Raw genomic sequence first — 22823 nt, forward strand, 5'->3', positions numbered from 1 at the left:
TGGTGATGATGATGACGGTGACAACCTCAATAATGAAGATGACGGAGATGATGATCAAACTCCTCCCCCAAGTCCAAATCAACAAACACCTAGATCGACACCATCCACGGGAGGAAGCAGCAGTTCAGGGGGAGCACCGAGAAAGATGCGGAGTCTGGATAATATTTATGAAGCAACAAGTCCGGTACAAACAACCTTTGATTATTCCTTATTTTGCTTAATGGCTGAATGTGACCCAGTTACATTTGAGGAAGCTTCTGAAGAAAGCAAATGGAACAAAGCCATGGATGAGGAAATTGGCGCAATCAAGAAAAATGATACATGGAAGCTCACAGATCTTCCAGAAGGACATAAAGCAATTGGCGTCAAGTGGGTCTACAAGACAAAGACAAATCAGGACGGTGAAGTGGAAAAGCACAAGGCGAGGCTAGTGGCTAAAGGCTACAAGCAGCGATATGGCATTGACTATGATGAGGTGTTTGCTCCAGTTGCACGAGTTGACACCATCAGACTTCTTACAGCAATTGCCGGTCAAAATCAATGGAAGATTATTCAGATGGACATGAAGTCGGCATTTCTGAATGGTTATCTTGAAGAAGAAGTCTATATTGAGCAGCCTCCCGGATATGTTCATAAAGGCAAGGAAGATAAAGTCTATCGGCTGAAAAAAGCATTATATGGTTTGAAGCAAGCTCCGCGAGCATGGAATACAAGGGTTGATGAATATTTTCAGAAAAATGGTTTCGTGAAGAGTCCATACGAGCATGCCCTCTATACAAAGACAAATTCAGGGGGAGATATTATGATCGTGTGCTTGTACGTGGATGACATGATCTTTACAGGAGACAACCCTGGTATGTTTGATGATTTTAAGAAAGTTATGACTAACGAATTTGAGATGACAGATATTGGTCAAATGTCATACTTTCTTGGAGTCGAGGTGAAGCAAAAGAAAGATGGGATTTTTATGTCTCAGAAAAAATATGCGGAGCAAATTTTAAAGAAGTTCAAAATGGAGGAATACAAGCCAGTAAGCACGCCAGCAGAACCGAGCATAAAGCTCAGAGTTGATTCAACAAGGGATTCGGTAAATCCGACGTTGTTCAAAAGTTTGGTTGGAAGTCTGAGGTACCTAACTTTTACTCGTCCAGATATAATGTATGCAGTTGGATTGGTCAGTAGGTACATGGAAAAGCCGAAACAAGATCACTTCATGGCAGCTAAAAGGATTTTGAGGTACATAAAAGGTACACTTGATCAAGGTCTGTTTTACACGCATTCTCAAAATTCAAAATTAGTTAGCTACTCAGACAGTGACTATGGCGGTGACTTGGATGACGGGAAAAGCACTTCAGGCTATGTTTTTCATATTGGTTCAGCGATATTTTCGTGGTCATCAAAAAAGCAGCAGACAGTTGCCCTCTCAACATGTGAGGCGGAGTACATGGCAGCAACAGCATGCGCATGTCAGGCTATGTGGCTAGGCTACATATTGGGCGAGTTAAATATTGCGAAGGAAGGTCCGGTTCAAATTTATGTGGATAATAAATCCACTATTTCTCTCGCGAAAAATCCAGTGCCACACAGTCGCAGCAAACACATCAACATAAAATATCATTTTCTTCGCGAACAAGTAAATGATAAAATTGTGGAACTGGTACACTGCAAGATCGAAGAAAATTTAGCGGATATCTTTACGAAGCCATTAAAGCCGGACGTGTTTGCAAAAGTAAAAGAAAAGCTCGGGATGGAAAGTCGAGTTTGAGGGGGAGTGTTAGAAGTCAAACTCTCTCTAGAAGATATCACAACAGCTGGTTCGAATAAATATTTTAAATATCTAACATGATAGGAAGTCAAGCATCAATATCAGCAGCTAGCTAAACCCATGATAAATGGTGGGCAAAATAAATGTTACAGTATGCAAGATTGATGGTCAAATATGTGAAAGCACAAATAAAAAAGGTGTCACCCTTAGAAGTGTACACGCAGTAGCTAAATAAATATGATGGCGTAGAACATGGTAGGCTGGCAGATTACAAGACTTCATCTAGGTTTGAAGTAATACAATGTTAGCTTAAAGTCCTCATGTATTAACTAGACAGTAAATGTCAAAGAAAGCATGCATGCAACTGGCTAAGTTTCACGTGGTATCATCAAGTAGTATAAATATAGGTTAAGTATTTGTTTGTAAAAAAACACACCTGAAAAGAAAAAAACACACAATAGTTGTTAACAAAGCTGAAGCTCTTTGTTGAGAAAAATAGCCAGCAGCCTTGTGTTTATGTCAAGAGTGAAAAAGTTGTAGCTTATTATTGTTATTAATATATACAATTGTGTGTTTGGTTTATTATCAAAAATATAAATATTTGTGAGGTCCATTTTTTCGTTTCCAACAGCATCCTCCATTTCAAGCTGGCCAACACATTAAGCTCCATCGATTTTAATGACTGATATTCAAAAATAAAGCTAGGATCTGCCACCTGAATTAAAAAAAATGACATCTTCTTATAACTATCAAAGATTCGGACCAAGCTTTGATCATTAAATTAAAGCAGAGTATGTCACACAGGCCACAGCTAGCATTAACATCACATGCACACACGATACAGGCATGTCATAATCTTTAGAAGAATTTCGCTTGCCTGCAAATCAACAGTAGATGGCACTCCAACATCTTCCAATTTTGCTGCTAACAATAAGCAGGCCACAGCTACCAATTGAACACTCCAAAATTTTTCAACCTATGCAATGCATATAAAGAAGAGACAATTAGCAATTTAGCATGTTAATACACACAGAAAAACTAAATTACGCTAAAAGCATTGACTTTAATTAATTTCATAGACTTACTAGATGTTCATAAACAGAAAGATAGTGATTCAAGTAATTAATCGCTAAGCAAATAGTCGGCGCTCCAGAACAAAAATGCCCATGAGCCTATTAATAAAAAACACAAAAACCCGAATCAGAAATTCCACATTGGCATCACTTCTAATTAGGCATCATTCACAAGGGCATAAGCAAAAAATGCAATAAAGATTATAAATTCATGTAAAGCATTTATCAAACAACAATGGTGACTGAAGGGGTATAAAATCCACCACTTTTTTCTCTCAAACACAAAAAATTTAACAAAAATCGAAGAATGTCCTTTACTCAATTTAAAAAAACAACAAAACTCAAGAAAGACACAAAGACAACCTTATACATCCAATCAACAGCTTCTTCTAATATCACATAATTCAAGTTCCTCATTAGCCAATCTTTCTAAATAATCACTAGCTGGGAGAAAATCTTTTTCTTTGTCAAACAAAGAACACACAACTTGTTCACTCTGCATTGGAATAAGACCAATTAACGGCTCTGATCCATTGTCCACGAGATTATTAGAATCTACAAGATGGTTAAGATCATCAATGGCCTCAAGGTCATCAAAATGCAGGCTATCAGTTTCAGTACAAAGCAGGTTTTCAAGACTAAAAGGGTCTGAGGCCGCCATTAAAACAAACAACAAAGGAGATTTTTAAAACAATTAAAATAAAGAATGAATGATTAAAGAGCTGATGATACAGAAAGAAATTAAATGAGCTCCGAGAGATAGAGAAGTGAGCTGGGGTATATATAGGTATTGTGGTAGGGTGAGGGTCCAAGTGAGACCTGTGTACTAGTGCATTTTGATAAAAAAACGGCTGAAAAGAAAAATATCTGAGATATTATTTTTTTTTCTTATAAATATATGAGATATTACTTTAATCCTATAAATATATTCTTTTGATACATATATTTTAATTTTTTAAAAAAAGATTGAATATATTTTATTTTTTGAAGAAAAATAAAACAACATATATTTAATCTTTTTTATTAAAAAGGAAGAAAACTAAGTCAAGTTTAATTTATACTAATAATAATAACATATAGTGATGATTGTGTATAATTTTTTCCTAAAGAAATATTTCGGTTAATTTTCATAGTTTATCAGTAAAAGGATTTTCGAAAAAGGTATATAATTTGACTTTCACTACGAGCAAATTCAACGATGAATTTAATTACACTTTCATATAATTATGACAAACACTTTTTAGATCGAACCTACTTTTTTGTCATTTACTTAACAATTTATGAAAAAATAACGTATCTTGTATTCATATTTTTTTTGAAATATTCATATTTGCTTTTTGAAGTTTAATATTTTTTTTTAATTTTTCATCTCTCACTTTAAGATTTGGCCCATACGGATCTAGGGTATAAATATTGATAATTTTAACACTCTTGTTAAATAAAATTAAATGAATGATTTGATAGATTTAAATTTCCGCGTACACAATATTAAAATAATTTACCTAATATCACATTCCAACAATAAATATAAATTTAAATGTTCAATATAGTAACTCGTGCTAAAAATGTAAAGAATTTGAAATATATGTTTAATTTAATTCATAAAAAGTGTGAAAAAAAAACTGGGCTAACTCATAACCTAGACACGGCGTATTTATTAATAAAATCGTAACCATATAGACGAAAACAGGAAAGCTCAAATTTAACTTCGATTTTAAAAAAATTAGAATCTTAGTCATCGTACATGATGTCCATCTACTTCTAATTTTATTCGTTTTTCTTTGTTCAAAACTCGGAAAATCATAAGTTATGAATAAAGTCTATATAATATGAATAAAGTCTTACATAGAACCCATAAGTCTCAATATATTATAAAAAAATTAGAAATATGTTTTTTAATTTTTTACAAAATGTTAAAAAATTAATGTTATAATATCGATTAGTTGTTGCATACTTAATATATATATTTATTTATAACTAATTATTATAGAGATACATAATACATCATATAATACATAAGCTACTTAGTAATACCGATTAGTTATTGCATACTTAATATATATATACATAACTAATTATTATATAAATACATGCACGCATGCATGTATCCATATATACATACATACATACATATATCTATACAAACATATGTACATATGATACGTACATGTGTATATATATAACAATTTAGTCACAGATGTTAAAGTTTCAGAGCATGTTCTTAATTATCAGAGCAAAAAAATAAAAATATTATATTACCCTGAGTTTGTTTTTCTATTTGGCATGTGGCAGTCATGTCTTATCCTTTTTATTTGCTTAGAAAATTAAAAACCTAATATTCAAATGAAATTTCTCTTTTAGTTAATGATTCAATTTTTTTTTGTCTACAAAAAATAAAATTGTACTTATTTTTAACGTAAGTTAAATTCTAAAGACGAGAATACATAAATTATTAATTATCAAATTATAATATAAATAAGTGAATTTTAAATATAAAGTAAAAATAATTATTAATAGTAATAGTAATAATTTTAAATTTTATTAAAAAATAAAAAATATTTAATTTGAATAGCAGGTCTATAAAACATATATATTAAAAATTCTAATAATAATAATAATAATTATTTTTATTATAGTAATAATAATAATAATTATTATTATTAATATTATTATTATAAAAAAATAAACAATATTAATACATGAGAAACTTGAGTACAAAATTATGTTATTTATAAAAAAAGTGGTAGTACATTTAAATTATAAAAAAATTTATTTTTACAAAATATTATTGTTCGTCGTTAATCTTAATGACAAAAAATATATAGATAAAAAGATATGCGAAAATCGTACAAAATCTTACTATTAAAATAAAATTTATTTATTTATATTAATTGGTCAAACATGAGTAAAGAATACTTCGTCTCTCTTCGCCCGTCCCCGAAAAACAGCACAGCCCCATTCGCTTCGCACCCCAATTACGACATCCCTCCTCTCCCACTTCACACCCACCTTTAATCACAGTTGACTGGCATATACCATATTTATCACATTGTAGTCTACTACAAATATTTGTGAATTAAATATTAAAAATAAATCAACTAGAGAAACTTATATATTAAATATGATTATGTGGATCACAACCATTTATACCTCTAACTGAATAAATATTTATATTTAATCATGTCATAATTTAAGTGTTATATTCTTATATTTACACAAAAAAATTAAATTCAGGACTTTCATATATATATATATATATATAGACACACACACATATATGTATATATAATATATATACATATATATATATATATATATATTCTTATATTTACACAAAAAAATTAAATTCAAGACTTTCATATATATATATAGACACACACATATATATGTATATATAATATATATATATATATATGTTAATTTATGCAAAAAACCTTTAACTAAGAAATAGAAGTAATATTCAAAAGACCACACAGTTTATAGCAAAATGCTTCGGTAAAACATTAAAACAATTGTCTGAATCACAACTAAGAAATAAAAAGAATAACTAACAATCCTATTCATATCCTAACATGTAACTCCTATTCTGTCATCTGTGTTTATATATTTCTATGCGGGCACTTGCATGAAGCCAGCCACACCAAAACCACGATTCAATCGAAACTGTTGGGACTTGAGTAATGCATCAGAGGTCCATATTAAATGACTTGATCTCTTGAAATGATCAATCAAGCCTTCTCCTTTTCGGATCTTGATTAGCAGCGTTTGATGAACTAGGATCTGAAACAACTGTTCTCCCGTAGATTCTATAGCTCAAGAATGCTGCATCCAACACCCCATCAGGACTCCCGGACCCTGCTCGAGCTGCTACTGATACAGTACCATCAGGTAGATCAGTACTCGCTGCTATCTCTGTCAAATCTTCAATCATTTGAACACACTTCAGCAGCCTATCCTGCAAAGTCCAACAAATCATATGTTTAAGAAAAATACAAGAAGGTTTGTCCTGTCTTTTATTACAGTGGACACCGCAATTGTTTACCTTCTCAAAATGCATGACACCAGATATTGCCTTGTCAATCTCTGATTCCTGTGTTTCTCTCGTAACACAGATTGCAACAGCAGCTGAGATTTCCGAGGGCCTAAATTCTAGGAAATCAACACCTGCATTTTATTCCACCAAAATCTGTATCAAACACTTGGAACATCATAGTACCAAAATCAGTTAAGAAACTTTATTTTAATATTTTAACTGTGAGACCTTTCATTGTGTTCACAATGAACTGGCATGATTTATAGATCAATGATCCATACATCAGAGACTCTGATGGAATCATATCTTCACTTTTGAGCTTTCTAATGAAGAAATCTATATACGAAAACCGAGTACAAGCATACATCCTCCATTTCAAGCTGGCCAACACATTAAGCTCCATCGATTTTAATGACTGATATTCAAAAATAAAGCTAGGATCTGCCACCTGAATTAAAAAAAATGACATCTTCTTATAACTATCAAAGATTCGGACCAAGCTTTGATCATTAAATTAAAGCAGAGTATGTCACACAGGCCACAGCTAGCATAAACATCACATGCACACACGATACAGGCATGTCATAATCTTTAGAAGAATTTCGCTTGCCTGCAAATCAACAGTAGATGGCACTCCAACATCTTCCAATTTTGCTGCTAACAATAAGCAGGCCACAGCTACCAATTGAACACTCCAAAATTTTTCAACCTATGCAATGCATATAAAGAAGAGACAATTAGCAATTTAGCATGTTAATACACACAGAAAAACTAAATTACGCTAAAAGCATCGACTTCAATTAATTTCATGGACTTACTAGACGTTCATAAACAGAAAGATAGCGATTCAAGTAATTAATCGCTAAGTAAATAGTCGGCGCTCCAAAACAAAAATGCCCATGAGCCTATTAATCAAAAACACAAAAACCCGAATCAGAAATTCCACATCGGCATCACTTCTAATTAGGCATCATTCACAAGGGCATACGCAAAAAATGCAATAAAGATTATAAATTCATGTAAAGCATTTATCAAACAACAATGGTGACTAAAGGGGTATAAACTGATACCCCGTTAACTTTGATGATTAAACTGATATATGGCGTTCAGTTGAGTGACCACTTTGATATTTAACCGGTATAAAATCCACCACTTTTTTCTCCCAAACACCAAAAAATTTAACAAAAATCGAAGAATGTCCTTTACTCAATTTAAAAAAACAACAAAACTCAAGAAAGACACAAAGACAACCTTATACATCCAATCAACAGCTTCTTCTAATATCACAAATTCAAGTTCCTCATTAGCCAATCTTTCTAAATAATCACTAGCTGGGAGAAAATCTTTTTCTTTGTCAAACAAAGAACACACAACTTGATCACTCTGCATTGGAATAAGACCAATTAACGGCTCTGATCCATTGTCCACGAGATTATTAGAATCTACAAGATGGTTAAGATCATCAATGGCCTCAAGGTCATCAAAATGCAGGGTATCAGTTTCAGTACAAAGCAGGTTTTCAAGACTAAAAGGGTCTGAGGCCGCCATTAAAACAAACAACAAAGGAGATTTTTAAAACAATTAAAATAAAGAATGAATGATTAAAGAGCTGATGATACAGAAAGAAATTAAGGAAAAAATGACAAAAATAGTCGATTTTTGAAAAATTTAACAAAAATAGCCATTCTGAAAAAAGTGGCCACTTTTGGCTGATTGAATACTCCACTGTCAGTTGGGTATCCCAATTTGTATAAGATACTCCACTGGTAGTTGGGTATTTCATATATGGGATACTCCACTGCCAGTTGGGTATTTTGTATAAAGTGGATACTCCACTGACAGTTGGTATCCCATCGGCTAAAGTTGGCCAACTTTTCAGAAATTCGTTATTTTTGTCAATTTTCGGTAAAAATAGGCTAAATTTGTCCTTCACCCGAAATTAAATGAGCTCCGAGAGATAGAGAAGTGAGCTGGGGTATATATAGGTATTGTGGTAGGGTGAGGGTCCAAGTGAGACCTGTGTACTAGTGCATTTTGATAAAAAACGGCTGAAAAGAAAAATATCTGTGATACTATTTTTTTTTGTTATAAATATATGAGATATTACTTTAATCCTATAAATATATTCTTTTGATACATATATTTTAATTTTCTAAAAAAAGATTGAATATGTTTTATTTTTTGAAGAAAAATAAAACAACATATATTTAATCTTTTTTATTAAAAAGGAAGAAAACTAAGTCAAGTTTGATTTATACTAATAATAATAACATATACTGATGATGGTGTATAATTTTTTTCTAAAGAAATATTTCGGTTAATTTTCATAGTTTATCATTAAAAGGATTTCAGAAAAAGGTATATAATTTGACTTTCACTACGAGCAAATTCAACGATGAATTTAATTACACTTTCATATAATTATGACAAACACTTTTTAGATCGAACCTACTTTTTTGTCATTTACTTAACAATTTATGAAAAAATAAGGTATCTCGTATTCATATTTTTTTTTGAAATATTCATATTTGCTTTTTGAAGTTTAATATATTTTTTTTAATTTTTGATCTCTGACTTTAAGATTTGGCCCATGCGGATCTAGGGTATAAATATCGATAATTCAACACTCTTGTATAAATAAAATTAAACCAATGATTCGTTAGATTGAAATTTTCGCGTGCAAAATATTAAAATAATTTACCTAATATTGCATTCCAACAATAAATGTAATTTTAAATACTAAATATAGTAATTTGTGCTAAAAATGTAAAGAATTCAAAAGATATGTTTAATTCAACTGAGAAAAAGTGTGACCGAGAAAAAACTCGGCTCAACTTGTAGTAACATACACACGACGTATTTATTAATAAAATCCTAATCACATAAATGAAACCATAAAAGCTCGAATTTAACCTTGATTTAAAAAAATCAGAATCTTAGTCAGCGATGTCCATCTACTTCAAATTTTATTTGTTTTTCTTAAAAAAAATACTTTTAAAACTCGAAAAATCATAAGTTATGAATAAAGTCTGTAAAATTTGAATAAAGTCTTATATAGAACTTAAAAGTTTTAATATATTATAAAAAATTAGAAATATGTTTTTTATTTTTTACAATATTTTTAAAAATTAATTTTATAATTGTGAAGAAAGTATGCCAAGACTGTTATAAACATTACTCTTTAATTTTAAATTTAAACAATATTTTTAAAAAACTGATCAAAATATGTCATACATCTATTAGTGGTGGTAATTTTTCAACAAAATAGTTAAATTAACAAAATCACTTAGTATTGTTAGAAAAGGTTATTGAGTCACAATGGTAGACCAAATATTAAACAGATTATACTAACTTAACATTTATACGAGAAAGAAAAATAATGCCAAAGTCGGAGATTATAAATTAACAAAAAGATAAAATATTTTTTAAATGTTCAAAAAATCAATATGTTCGAGATCTCGACCTTATATCTTAAAAAGTATAAAGCTAAAACTCTTATTCATGTGGTCAATATCATAAACATTCTTCATCGAATGATAAAAGTAATAATAACGAAAGAATCGATGATAACAAATAAAAATTAGGATTATTTATCTGAATAAAAGTCGTGGCGTGAAATTAATCACTGCGCTAAAGTTGAATTTGCCCCACTATGTACACACGAACTCATGACAATCAACCTACAGCGTTACACGACATCCGCCTCATTGGTGTAGTACAGGGAGATATATAGACAACACCTTTTGATCATTACCCAAAGTATGTGTATATAGTATGAGAATATAATTTTTGTTTGTCTATCAAAAAAGAGAGGTATCGATCTCCTTTTATACGAATGAAAATTTGTAACTCCAAGATAGTAAGAAGGTCATAGGTCTCAAATAATGATGAGGGGGAGATGAAATCTAGAAGGTCTTAAAGAAAAATGTCTAAAAAACAAAAGGTCATACAAGTGAAAAGTCTTAAATAAAAAGACTCACATTTAAAAAGATTAGTTTTCTTTCGAAGCAAACAAATATTGAAATAAATGATAATATTAATTCTAACAATCCCTCACATGATGCAAAAGAAAATATAGTTTGTGTAATAGGAGAAGTTTTATGGACAATGGATAATCAGTTTTGTAAGTATTAATGTCTTGTGGACTTGAATTGATACCCCGTGCAAACATATATGTCATACAACAATATTAGGTGAAAATAAAAATTCTTGAACCTTTCTTGGCAGTTAGTGAAGATATATATGCGCACTAAAACCTTTCTCATATAAAAAGGTGTTCTTGCATGACATTAACCTTGATAATGTCTTTAACAATTTGTGTTATAAAATGCCCCACATTTTTAGCTGGATATTTATGAATGCTCCAGAGTCCTTAGCCTACAAGATCTCATAAGGAGTTGGGCGTAGCTCACATATTCATATAGGTAAGTTCATCAAGTTTGTATTGTCTTAAACCACCTATTACAAGGCTATGAACTTATTAAAAGCATTAACTCAACCTAACACATATGACAACAAAAAAATACTACACTTTTTCATTAAATTGGAATGGTGGTAGTAAAACATGAGTTCTTTTATGATTTAGTTTGACCCATTGAAATTTCTAAGATGGATATCCATCACAATTCACTCTACATAGGCTTTATAACCATTCCAATTGTGCTAACTCTTAGCACCATCCAAAGTCATAATGAGCACTTTTGTGATTTAACACAATTTACTCCAAGATAGGGTTTAAACGTGTTTCATGCCAACTCTAGCAACAATATTTGACAAAGACCTTTGTAAAGAGGATCTGCAATATTCCCCTTTAACTTTACATACTCGAGTGATATCACATTACTACATATCAAATTTACACACTATGACATGCCTTAGGTGTCTATATTCTCTTTCTAATAAACATAGACTATTATCAACCTCAATTCACATGGCCTAACTCTTTTCTTCAAGTATATTCTTAGTGCTTGCGATCAATTATAAATATAATTTCTCTCCAACAATATGCATGTAACTCGGTCATTCTGATTAACAAAGTTATTATATTGTAGATGCATCTACAAAGTGAAAAATATAAATATTAACGAACTATTCTTCTCATTCTCAAGTAGCAACTTACTTTACAGAAGGAAAAAACTTTCAAACTAATTGGAGAGTTATAAAACACGTAACCTCATTATGTGGTAGCTTTTTAATATCAAAGTATTCATCCTGATATATATCAACCATCAATTTTATGTCACATTAATTCATGAAAACACAATAAATTTGACATGATAAAATTTATAAAAAAATGCCTTTATATTTATTTAGTAAAATTTAGGTCACACACCACACAGGAGATACTTGCTGCAATAATGACAAGTAGTATAAATTCATAAGATTTTTCTACATAATTAGAGTGATGAGAAACCAATCATGTATAATGTTCCTTACATTACTCCCTCAAGAATACACTAGTCTTTCATGTATTTATTATTTAAAAAAAATTCATGTTCAAGCATCTCCATCGTCCATCTAACGCAAATGACTATTACATGAGACACGAAAATGATTGCTCAATTAACTAATATTGACATATTTGTCAACCCCCACATTGAATAAACTGGTCATCAAAATTATAAACTCTAAAAAAAAAAATTTTGATTAAAAATCTCTTACTCTTATTATCTTACCACAAAAAAAGATATATATATTTTTAACATTTTTATTATTATTTACAAGATATATTACTCATGTAACTGTCTAGCATATATATTCTCATTTAAAAATCAAATAAGCATGAAGTTTGTGCAATACATCACAATATTGTGAACAAATACAAGACTAATATACTATTATATACATCATTAACAGTTTTTGTTCACTACTACTCCTTAAAAAAATAGAGCCACGAAATTTTCAATACTAGGCCTCAAATATTTAATCAAGCATGTCTGAATATACCGAAAAATCACATATAACTTTAAAATATATATTGCAAGTGTATCGTAAAAAGATGACATATAAATAAATAAAAGTCAAAAACTACACACTTAAGTTAAGAGCGTAATTCTAGCAAGATGTCCAACCCTTCTCGGGCATATTATCAAACAAGCATATTATTTAAACTATCATATTATTGATATCATATAAATCGTCTTAACAAAATAATATTTATTGCAACTCAATCTCGATATATTGGTATAAATCCGTTTAACAAACACAAGTTCAACTTTAGAATATTAGAAAACGTTATTGAGTCACAACGGTAGACCAAATATTAAACAAATTATACTAACTTAACATTTATATGAGAAAACAAAATAATGCCTAAGTCAGAGTTTATAAATTAACAAATAGATAAAATATTTTTTAAATGTTCAAAAAATCAATATGTTCGAGATCTCGACCTTATATATTAAGAAGTATAAAGCTAAAACTCTTATTCATATGGTCAATATCATAAACATTTTTTATCGAATGATAAAAGTAATAATAACGAAAGAATCTATGATAACAAATATAAATTAGGATTACTTATCTGAATACAAATTCGTGGCGTGAAATTAATTACTGCGCTAAAGTTGAATTTTCCCTGCTACGTACACACAGACTCATGACAATCAACTTCCAGCATTACACAACATCCGCTTCACTGCTGTAGTACAGGGAGACACATAGACCACACCTTTTGATCATTGCCCAAAGTATGTGTATATAGTATGAGAATACGATTTTTGGTTGTCTATCTAAAAAGAGAGGTATAGATCTCCTTTTATAAGAGTGAAAATTTATAACTCCAAGATAGTTAGAAGGTCATAGGTCATAAATAATGATGATGCGGAGATGAAGGAAGGTAACTGTCTCAAAAACAAAAGGTCATACAAGTGAAAAGTCTTAAATAAAAAGACTCACAATTAAAAAGATTAGTTTTGTTTTGAAGCAAACAAATATTGGAATAAATAATAATATTAATTTCAACAATCCCCCACATGATGCAAAAAATTGAAAATTTCTTGATTTTAGCCGAATTCAATTTTTTATAGTAAAAAATATTAATTAATATATCAAAATTCTTTAAAATTTATAAAATGTAATGGATCATATTCAAATTCAAAATGAGTATATTTGTATTATACATAAGAAAATATTTTAAAATATAAATTAAATATGTCTAAACTTTAAATAATATTTTACAATTCAAGATGAATATCACCGTATAGTACTGAATTTCTTAAAATCTTATTTAAATATGTAATTTATAATACCCCACCTATTTTTTAAAAATAATTATAGACATCGGTTGATAAAGATACTGATGTCTTACAACACCTTTAACATCGGTTTTTAAAGCGACCGATGTTAAAGCTGCTTTTAACATCGGTGACATTTCTAACCGATGTTAAAGGGGTGATGTCGTAGGCACTATTTCCTGGCTAGAGAGGGAAGGAAAAATACATTCCGAGGAAGATTTTGAGATATTTTCCACTTACATCGCGGTTGCAACGATTGTACATGTCATCTCGTATTGATGAGAGTATGAGGTATCACAAGAATAGAGAGGTTACTGAGGGGATTATGACACACCCAGCGGACGGGGAAGAGTGGAAAAGTTTTGACATGAATTATCCATATGTTTCGCATGATATTCGAAATATTAGACTTGGGCTTGCTGCAGATGGATTCTCTCCCTACAGTAACAAATCTTCCAGGACTTAATCAGCATGGCCCGTTATTATGGTTGTGTACAATCTCCCGCCTTCTTTGTGCATGAAGGATCCATTCTTGTTCAAGACACTACTCATACCCGGGGATAAAGATCCCATTAGAGACATCAATGTCTACTTGAGACCACTTATTGATGAGCTGAGACAGTTGTAGAGTGTTGGTGTACAAACATATGACAAACTAATTTTAATTTGAGAGCAGCACTGCTGTGGACAGTCAATGACTTCCTGGCATTGGCAATATTGAGCGGTTGGTCAACAAAAGGAAAACTAACTTGTCTAGTTTGTATGAGGAATGCTAGGGCCTCACAACTTCCTCAAGTCTAGTTTCTGGGAAACAGTAAAGAAATTTAGAAGACTGGGCCATCATCATACGCGGCAAATAGGATGGCAAGTTCGTAATAAATGTGTGCAAATTGCTTTTCGACCACATGGGAAAGGTTATGCAAAGTCTAGGGCTGATGGATTTGGTGTGACTCAAAATTTTACACATTACTCCATTTTATTTGAGCTTTCATATTGGGACTCGCTACGTCTACGTCATTGCATTGATGTCATGCATGCTGAGAAGAATGTCTTTGATAATTTCTTTCACACAATAATGGGTAGTAAAAAAGTCCAAGGATACTAATAATGCAAGAAAAGATTTCAAAGCATTTGGTATTAGAGAAGAGTTATGGATGCGAGGGAAAAAAAAGCCCAAGCACCATACACTTTCTTGAGAGCAGCAACTTCAAGTTTATACATGGATTAGTAGTCTAAAAATGCCAGATGGTTGTGCATCAAATATTGCGAGATGTAGCAAGTTAGAGAAGAAGAAGTTGAGTGAAATGATTACATTATAAATTAATTTCATATAACAATATATTGTTAATTAAATAATTATAAAAATATTTATAATTATTACATCTAACTTGTTTTATTTCCTATTACTATTGTATGTTTATTATCTATATGCATCTCTTATTTGGCTCTTTTGTGCAGGCCTACTCTACCTTTGACCCAAAATATGGGACAAAAAATGATGCCCATGAGACTGTTAATAGGCATATGCACAGAAATATGCACAAAACTTTGTGTAACGAGCAAACATGTATCAAGATGATCATTGCTTGATAATTGGAATTCACCCAAATTTCAGAACAAATCAGATGCTGCTAAAAAAAACGAGAGAATGTCAAAAAATTCCTCACACTTCCGGTGCCACTTCCTTTTAGCGTCGTGGTTGGGTATGACAACTTACATTTAAACTTGTTAATTTAATATTACATTAAGATATCTACAGTGAATTTATTTTGTATATGCTTTCATCTTGCATTTGTACTCGATAGGATATAGAAGAAAAAACTTGCATGGAACCAAAATTAATTGACCTCTTTGTTCACTTGCACACCAAGGATAAGGAGAATAAGGAATTCACATCGGAGGTTGTTCGTTTATTAGTGGTACGTTTTTATATTGTTCCGTGCTTCGGTTTCTTATATTTTTAGTTTTAAACCTCGTTCTGACAGTTTATTTTAAAAACGTATTTGTCTATAAAATTGTATATGTACACATGGGTAATATTTGGTATTTGGCAGGCTAAAAATTCAACCTTTATGCTTTATAAAATCATATGTTCCTTGTTTTTTTTATTTAGCATTAATCTGAACTCTTTTTTTATGGTTTTATTTTTTTTTTCATTTTAGGAATTTTGTTTACAGATAATGCCTTTTTTATTTCCAGTTTAATTTGACTTTACATTTTTATTGTTTGTAATTTTTTACACATGCATCTAGGAACACTATTGGAGAGCACAACGAGAATCCTTTGGAAGCACCAATTGATACATGGGTAGAAGTTGTGGGTGTTCGAAAAAATGCCATCATCGATATTCCACGCACGAGTGCTTCCAAACTTATACGTATGTTTATTAATTATATAATATGCACTGCATTTGTATTCTTATCATTCTATTTATATCGTTCATTATGTCATTTTTTTCTAATCTACTTATATATATGTATTTGTTTGTGTGTGCCCGTGTAGCTCTTTCTCCTGAATCTGGTAAAAGGAGTCGTCGACGATATGTTGATGATGAGTCAGGTGCTTCCACTGGAAGAGTTTTTGTTGAGCACATGACAGACAATCTTGTCATGCAAGAAGTGGACCGCATTGTAGCATTTGCACGTACACATTCTGATTAATTTAACCTTGCACTAGAGCAAGTCAATATTTTGGCACAGTCTGTGGTGGCGAGATTAAGTGACCTGCCATCGGACCACCCAATCGACAACTATGAGGGAACTTGTGCAGACGATGGTGTCAGTGTTAAACGATGTCTAGAAAAGTAACCCTGCTACTAGAAACTGCAAAAGGTATATTGTGGTCCAATCATTTCGTAAACATTATATTTTGTTTATTGTTCTAATATTATTCAGAAAAAGCAAAAAAAAAGACAATTAAATGAGAGTCACTATTTTAAGTTATCTAGAAACTAGTAACTTGGGTAAGACGAGATGCACCAAATTGAGAGATAAATAAAAATCGGTAATTGTGGGGTAAGAGTCACCAATTTTAGTTGTCAAGCTACTAGTGACTTATGTTCAAATATTTTGGTTTAGTGAGGTACGACATAATATGTTAGTAAACTGAAATTTGTCAAAGGAGATAAATTATATAAAATAGCACCAAAACTGGCCAGGTCATATTCGTGGACCCTGGACAATCTATAGGCTGTGGACAATCTATAGGCTGTAGCTACTAATCACTTTCACCCTTTCTGCCATCTTGTTATTTATGGGCAAGTCTAGCAGCCTCAAGTATGGTTCAGACCGTATTTAGAACATCAATTACTCTATAATATTTATATAGAATGCCTCAAGTTAATATTTCAGTTAGGTGTATTGTGATCGAAATCTATTATACTCTAATTCTTATTCTTAATTAAGTTGGTTTGTTATAAATTTTAGTGCGAGATAAGTTAATTACAAATATTAGACACATGTGGAATTGTGTATATATATTCATGCAACTTTATCATTTATCATTTCACATCCTGGTCATCCTTAGTGTAAAGTTTACTTTATGTCTAATTCTGTTGGGTGTTTGAGGAAATCAAATTTATATAACTTTTTTTAATATTGCAGGGTAAGGGGATCGCTCGTGAGACTGAGTATCATTCTGATGAAGATGATAATGGAAATCAATCACGTTCTCCACGTCAAAGTTGTAGTTGAAGTGGTAACTCTAACGGGATCTGGATCAGTTTGGAGATTGACATACCAGTTGGGTTCCAGTTATAGGGCTAGTTTATGTTAACTTCGAATATATTAGTTTAGTGGCTAACTTTTGCAGCTTGGGGGCGACTTATGCCTTCTTTTGGATATTAGCTGACTAATGGGTTTAGGCAGAATTATGCTTTCATTTGCTATAACTCTGTGACATATGCCTTAAGTGTGACATATGCTTGTCTTATAACTATGCGACATATGTCTGTCTTATAACTGTGCGACATATGTTTGTCGGATTTGGGATGTTTCTCTTTTTTCCTGATGCTTAATATGGATTTGACTACTTGATTAATTTTTCTAAACGTGTTATAATATTTTGTATGGGTTATTAGTTTGTATGTGTTGAGAAATCTGTGAATGAATCACTGGTTCAATTACACAATTTGAGGACAATGGTAAAAACATAGGTATACTATAAACTAGCCACGAAATCTTTCACAACATGTGATTAAAACGATGAATTCCGTCGTAGTACTGAGCTTATTTGAGAATTTTAGGTCGGATTTCGTCGCTACCGTAGGCATATGAGCGTACTTACTGGGATTTCTTTTTTTAATGATTGTTTTTATTTAGTATGAGACCCACAAATAACTTGCGACTGAATAAGATAGTACGACAGAATAAGAACTTATGACACATGTATTTATGACAGTTTTTTTCCATCACAAAGTCGGTCAATTGCGACAGATTCTTTGTATTTATTCTATCGCAAAACCCCTTCCTCTTGTAGTGTGAACTCAATGTTCCCGTGGTTCCAACATTTAGGGATGTCTATGCATGCTAATCTTGGAGTAAAGCTAAAAACATTATGTATGTGCATATAAGAATGTAAACATTTATCGTAAATAAATTTTAATGAATCTACAATACAAATTCCAAACTTCACATATGAGACAGAGTGATACAAGAAATTCAAAAAAAATGCTAATATATGTAGTACATATTTCTTGAGGAAAAAAGATCAATTAAATCTTCTCAGGTGAAGCCTAGTTAATTGGATGGTGGTGGTGAGAAGAAAGGAATTGAAGGAATTGCATGCATAGTAGTTGGTTTAGAAGTAGGGATGGAAGGAAGATGAGGTAGTGTTAGTTTTGGGAGGGTCGGCATCGTGGGGATTGGCATAGATGGAACCTGTGCGCTTGGCAAAGCTGGGATCGTAGGCATCGAAATAGCGGGAAGAGGTGGAAATGCGACCTTGGTAGCGTAGGCATGGCTGGTAACGGAGGTAATGCAGTATTGGGCAGGGACGAGATTGTAGTCATTGGGGGCAAGGTAGCGGAGGGACTATTCTGCAAGAGATGCCTTGCTCCAAGACTCATACAAATTATTCTATTATACACACATGACCACTAAAGGGCTTCAAATTGGGGCTATAGACTGTAATTCGTGTCCGGCAAGGCTGCTCGCAAGCACCTCTAACTCGAACTTGCGAGCACCTCGAACTCGAACTCTTTTAACTGAACTCAACTTGACTCGAACTTCTATACAAGTCGGTCTATACATTCACATTTATTTAGTTAAAATGAGTCACAATGAGTGCATACCAAGTGTGACTAGAACTCGACTCGAATTTGAGAACTCGGCTCGATTCTAACTCGAACTCAAATTCATGTAAAATTAATAGATGAATTTTTTTTCCGAATTTTTTATTATTATTTATAAACTAAATTTTAGTTAAGTTTTATTTTTTAATTATTAAGTTCACGAGAAACTTGGCTTGTTTAACTCAGAAGTAAACTTAACTCTACCCGTCTGTTAAACAAGTGTTTCGACTAAATAAGTATTTCAAAAATTTGAGCTTGCTTAATTTAAACTTAAAAATATCCAATTTCAAACTCTTTTTGACATCATCACTCAAACGGTTGCAAGTATCAGAGTTTGGTTTTGCATTATCGAATATGGTGAAACTTTTTCTTGTTGGTGGGTTAATCGGAGTTAAAATTATCAATCTCAAAAATTATGTTTCATTCAACTTTATTTAATAAACGAGTTAAATTGAACTAGTTTATCGATTATTTTTTGTTGAGTTTGTGAACTTATCAATTCTTTTAAATATATCGAAATTTGACATCATTTCACGAAAAATTATTTAATTATGTACTTACCTTTAAAAATTTTAACTATAAAAGATTTTTAGTCCTACCAATCATGGCAAACAATTTTAAAAATAAGCTCACGGTAAAGATTTTAAAATGTCCGAAACCCAAAATTCGATCCGATCAGATCCGGAAAAATTCTGATCCGGAAAAAAACTCGGCCCCACAAGCGTTAAACGAGTCATTTTTAATTCTTGAAAATTCGGTCATGCTCGAACCCGAAAAATTCAGATAAAAATTTCAGAGTTAGAAAAACCCAGATTTTAAAAAATCAGAATAAAAGCTTTCGGCCTAGATTAAATTCTAGGCTTTTTAAAAAATCCTGACAAGATCTGATTTTTTCTATATTAAATTCATTCTTAATAACAATTGTTAGAGTTGAAAGTTAATAATTATTTTTATAAGATATATATGTTTGTACGAGTTTTTCTTGGAAATTGTTAAATAAAAAAAATAAAAGAATATCTTTTTTTCCTGATATTTAGCCTATTTCTTTCTACTCTTCAAAATATAATTTGTAGTGTCCAAAATACAATCTCTTACAATTTAAAATATTTATTATTTTCCGATATGTAAGCCACTAACATATATCAATAAAGTAGTGGATGAAAGTTTAAAAAATGAGTAAAGCAGGGAGACCGATTACTATTATATGTATAAAGTCGCTATAGTGGAGAGAAGTAGTGTATGTGGTTACCTTTCATACTATAAATTTTTTATTATTTTTGAATTTTTTTGAAATGTAAACAATTGGAAATGACATTATTTGCTATGAATGTGTTTTTATTACCCATCGAAATCACCAAAGAAATTGAAAAGATGCTTGCTAATTTTTGGTGGAGTTCGACTGATTCTGGTGGCCGTACGATCAACTGGATGGCCTGGGATCGTATGACTAAACACAAACATTCTGGAGGCTTGGGATTTAGAAGTTTTCGTGACTTTAATCTTGCAATGTTGGGAAAACAATGTTGGAGGCTGATCACGAACCCAAATAGTCTTACAGCTCAAATTTACAAAGCCAGATATTTTAAGGACACGTCGTTCTTGGAAGCCAGCTTGGGTTCTAGTCCGAGCTTCATTTGGAGAAGTCTGTTAGAAGCAAAGAATGTCATCTTAACTGGTTCAAGCTGGAGAGTTGGTACAGGAAATGATATTAATATTATTGGCCAGCCATGGTTGGGAAACAAGGAGAATGCATTTGTCATGACAGTATCTCCATCAATTGTCAATCAAAAAGTCAGCTCCTTAATGTGCACAGGAACAAGGAATTGGGATTGGGAAGTGATTGCAGATATCTTCAATAATAGGGATCAGGAAAGTATACAAGCAACTATCATTGAAGAAGAGTTGGATTCTGATATGCTACAATGGGATTGGGATATCACTGGTCAGTACACGGTGAAAAGTGCATATAACTTATTGCAGGTTCAAAAAGGAGCATGGACAGTTCATGATGATGATAGCTCTTGGAAAGCTCTCTGGAAAATTAAAGCTCCCAAGAAGGCTCTAAGTGTGCTATGGCGAGCCTTGACTCATTGTTTACCTACTAAAATGCAGCTTATCCAAAAAAGAGTTCAAGTTGACTCTTTGTGTGAAATTTGTAAGTCTGGTGTTGAAAATACAGCTCATATTTTTCTCCACTGCCCTTTTGCAGCTAGTTGCTGGGAGGTTTTGCAGGTTTCACCAGTGTGGGACTCGACTTGGGAATTTGCGAATTGGTTTGAGCAGTGTTTACTACATGAATCAAAGGAAAACAAAGTCAAGATGATTATGCTCTGCTGGTCTTTATGGCGGTATAGAAATGATGTGGTGTGGAACAAAAAAGTTTCGAGGCCAGAGCGTGTAGTTGCAGCTACTTTAGAATATCTCTCACAATGGAAGATAGCCCAAAATAGATTCTATAAGGTCCCTCTCCAACCGTCGATGCCTGGGGATGGGGCAGAAATTTGGGTAAAACCTCAACAGTACACAGTGAAGATTTCAGTAGATGCAGCCACATTCAATGACAGACATGCCACAGGGATGGGAATGGTGGCCAGAGACTATACAGGTGGTCTTGTGAGCGCGAAAACAAAACTTCTGCAGGAGCTTTTGCAACCCAGTATGGCAGAAGCTGTAGCAATCAAAGAAGTTTTGAGCTGGATAAAAGAAATGAAATGGGACAAGACTGTAGTGGAATCTGACTGCCTAGTGGCGATCCAGAGCATTCGAAGTTCAGTCCACATGCGCTCAAGGTTTGGACGCACTATTGAGGATTGCAGGAGGATAATCAAAGGGTTAAACAACATGGAGTTGTATTTCATTAAACGGTCTGCGAATAGGTCGGCACACGAGCTTGCTCGATTGTCACATATGTATCCTGATCGTATATTTGACGGAAGCTCTATTCCGGTCATAGTTAAAGATTGTATTGTGCTTGATTCAGTTGAGAAATAAAACTTCTGCATTTTGGTCAAAAAAAAAAAACAAATGAGAGGGATATATATATATATATATATATATATAATGGAAGAAATATGTTTCAGGCCACGCGTGGGCTCATATTTTGAGAAAGCTGGCCTATACAAGTTCAATTTTCAAAAATACTCGTTTCAATAACTTTCGAAAGAAATTAATAGAATTTTTTGTGCATTTCTGTGCAATGAAATATTTAATATCTGTTTAATATTTCTATTCTCATTTTTGAATAATATTCATATGTATTTTAAAAAATAGAATACAAATATCAATGTCTAGTAATATCTCAATACAAAATTGAACATATATGATAATATATATATATATATGTATAAAATTTAAAATGATGGTATTTAGTTTAATTGTTTAAAATATTTTTGTTATGAAAAAATTATATTAATATGTTTTAATTGTT

The 22823-nt window shown here is 31.9% G+C and overlaps 1 protein-coding gene across 1 annotated transcript; it reads right to left on the bottom strand.

Moving 5' to 3' along the window:
• Positions 1 to 6562: 6562 nt before the first annotated feature.
• On the bottom strand, positions 6563 to 8419 carry LOC141704638 (cyclin-D2-1-like). The gene is made up of 6 exons (XM_074507844.1): positions 8123 to 8419; positions 7690 to 7776; positions 7482 to 7580; positions 7100 to 7319; positions 6881 to 7002; positions 6563 to 6793 (listed from the first exon to the last, which is right to left on the bottom strand). Exons 1-6 carry the CDS (start codon positions 8417 to 8419, stop codon positions 6563 to 6565), a joined length of 1056 nt encoding a protein of 351 aa, XP_074363945.1.
• Positions 8420 to 22823: the final 14404 nt, after the last annotated feature.

The sequence above is a fragment of the Apium graveolens genome, unplaced genomic scaffold (genome assembly GCF_009905375.1).
Source record: "Apium graveolens cultivar Ventura unplaced genomic scaffold, ASM990537v1 ctg8071, whole genome shotgun sequence".
NCBI lineage: Eukaryota > Viridiplantae > Streptophyta > Magnoliopsida > Apiales > Apiaceae > Apium > Apium graveolens.

Coding starts and splice junctions, on each gene's coding strand:
- LOC141704638 (XM_074507844.1), bottom strand. CDS start 8,419: ATGGCGGCCTCAGACCCTTTTAGTCTTGAAAACCTGCTTTGTACTGAA. Junction 7,320..7,481: donor CATCTACTGTTGATTTGCAG/GCAAGCGAAATT, acceptor TTTTTAATTCAG/GTGGCAGATCCTAGCTTTAT. Junction 6,794..6,880: donor GTGTCATGCATTTTGAGAAG/GTAAACAATTGC, acceptor TGGACTTTGCAG/GATAGGCTGCTGAAGTGTGT.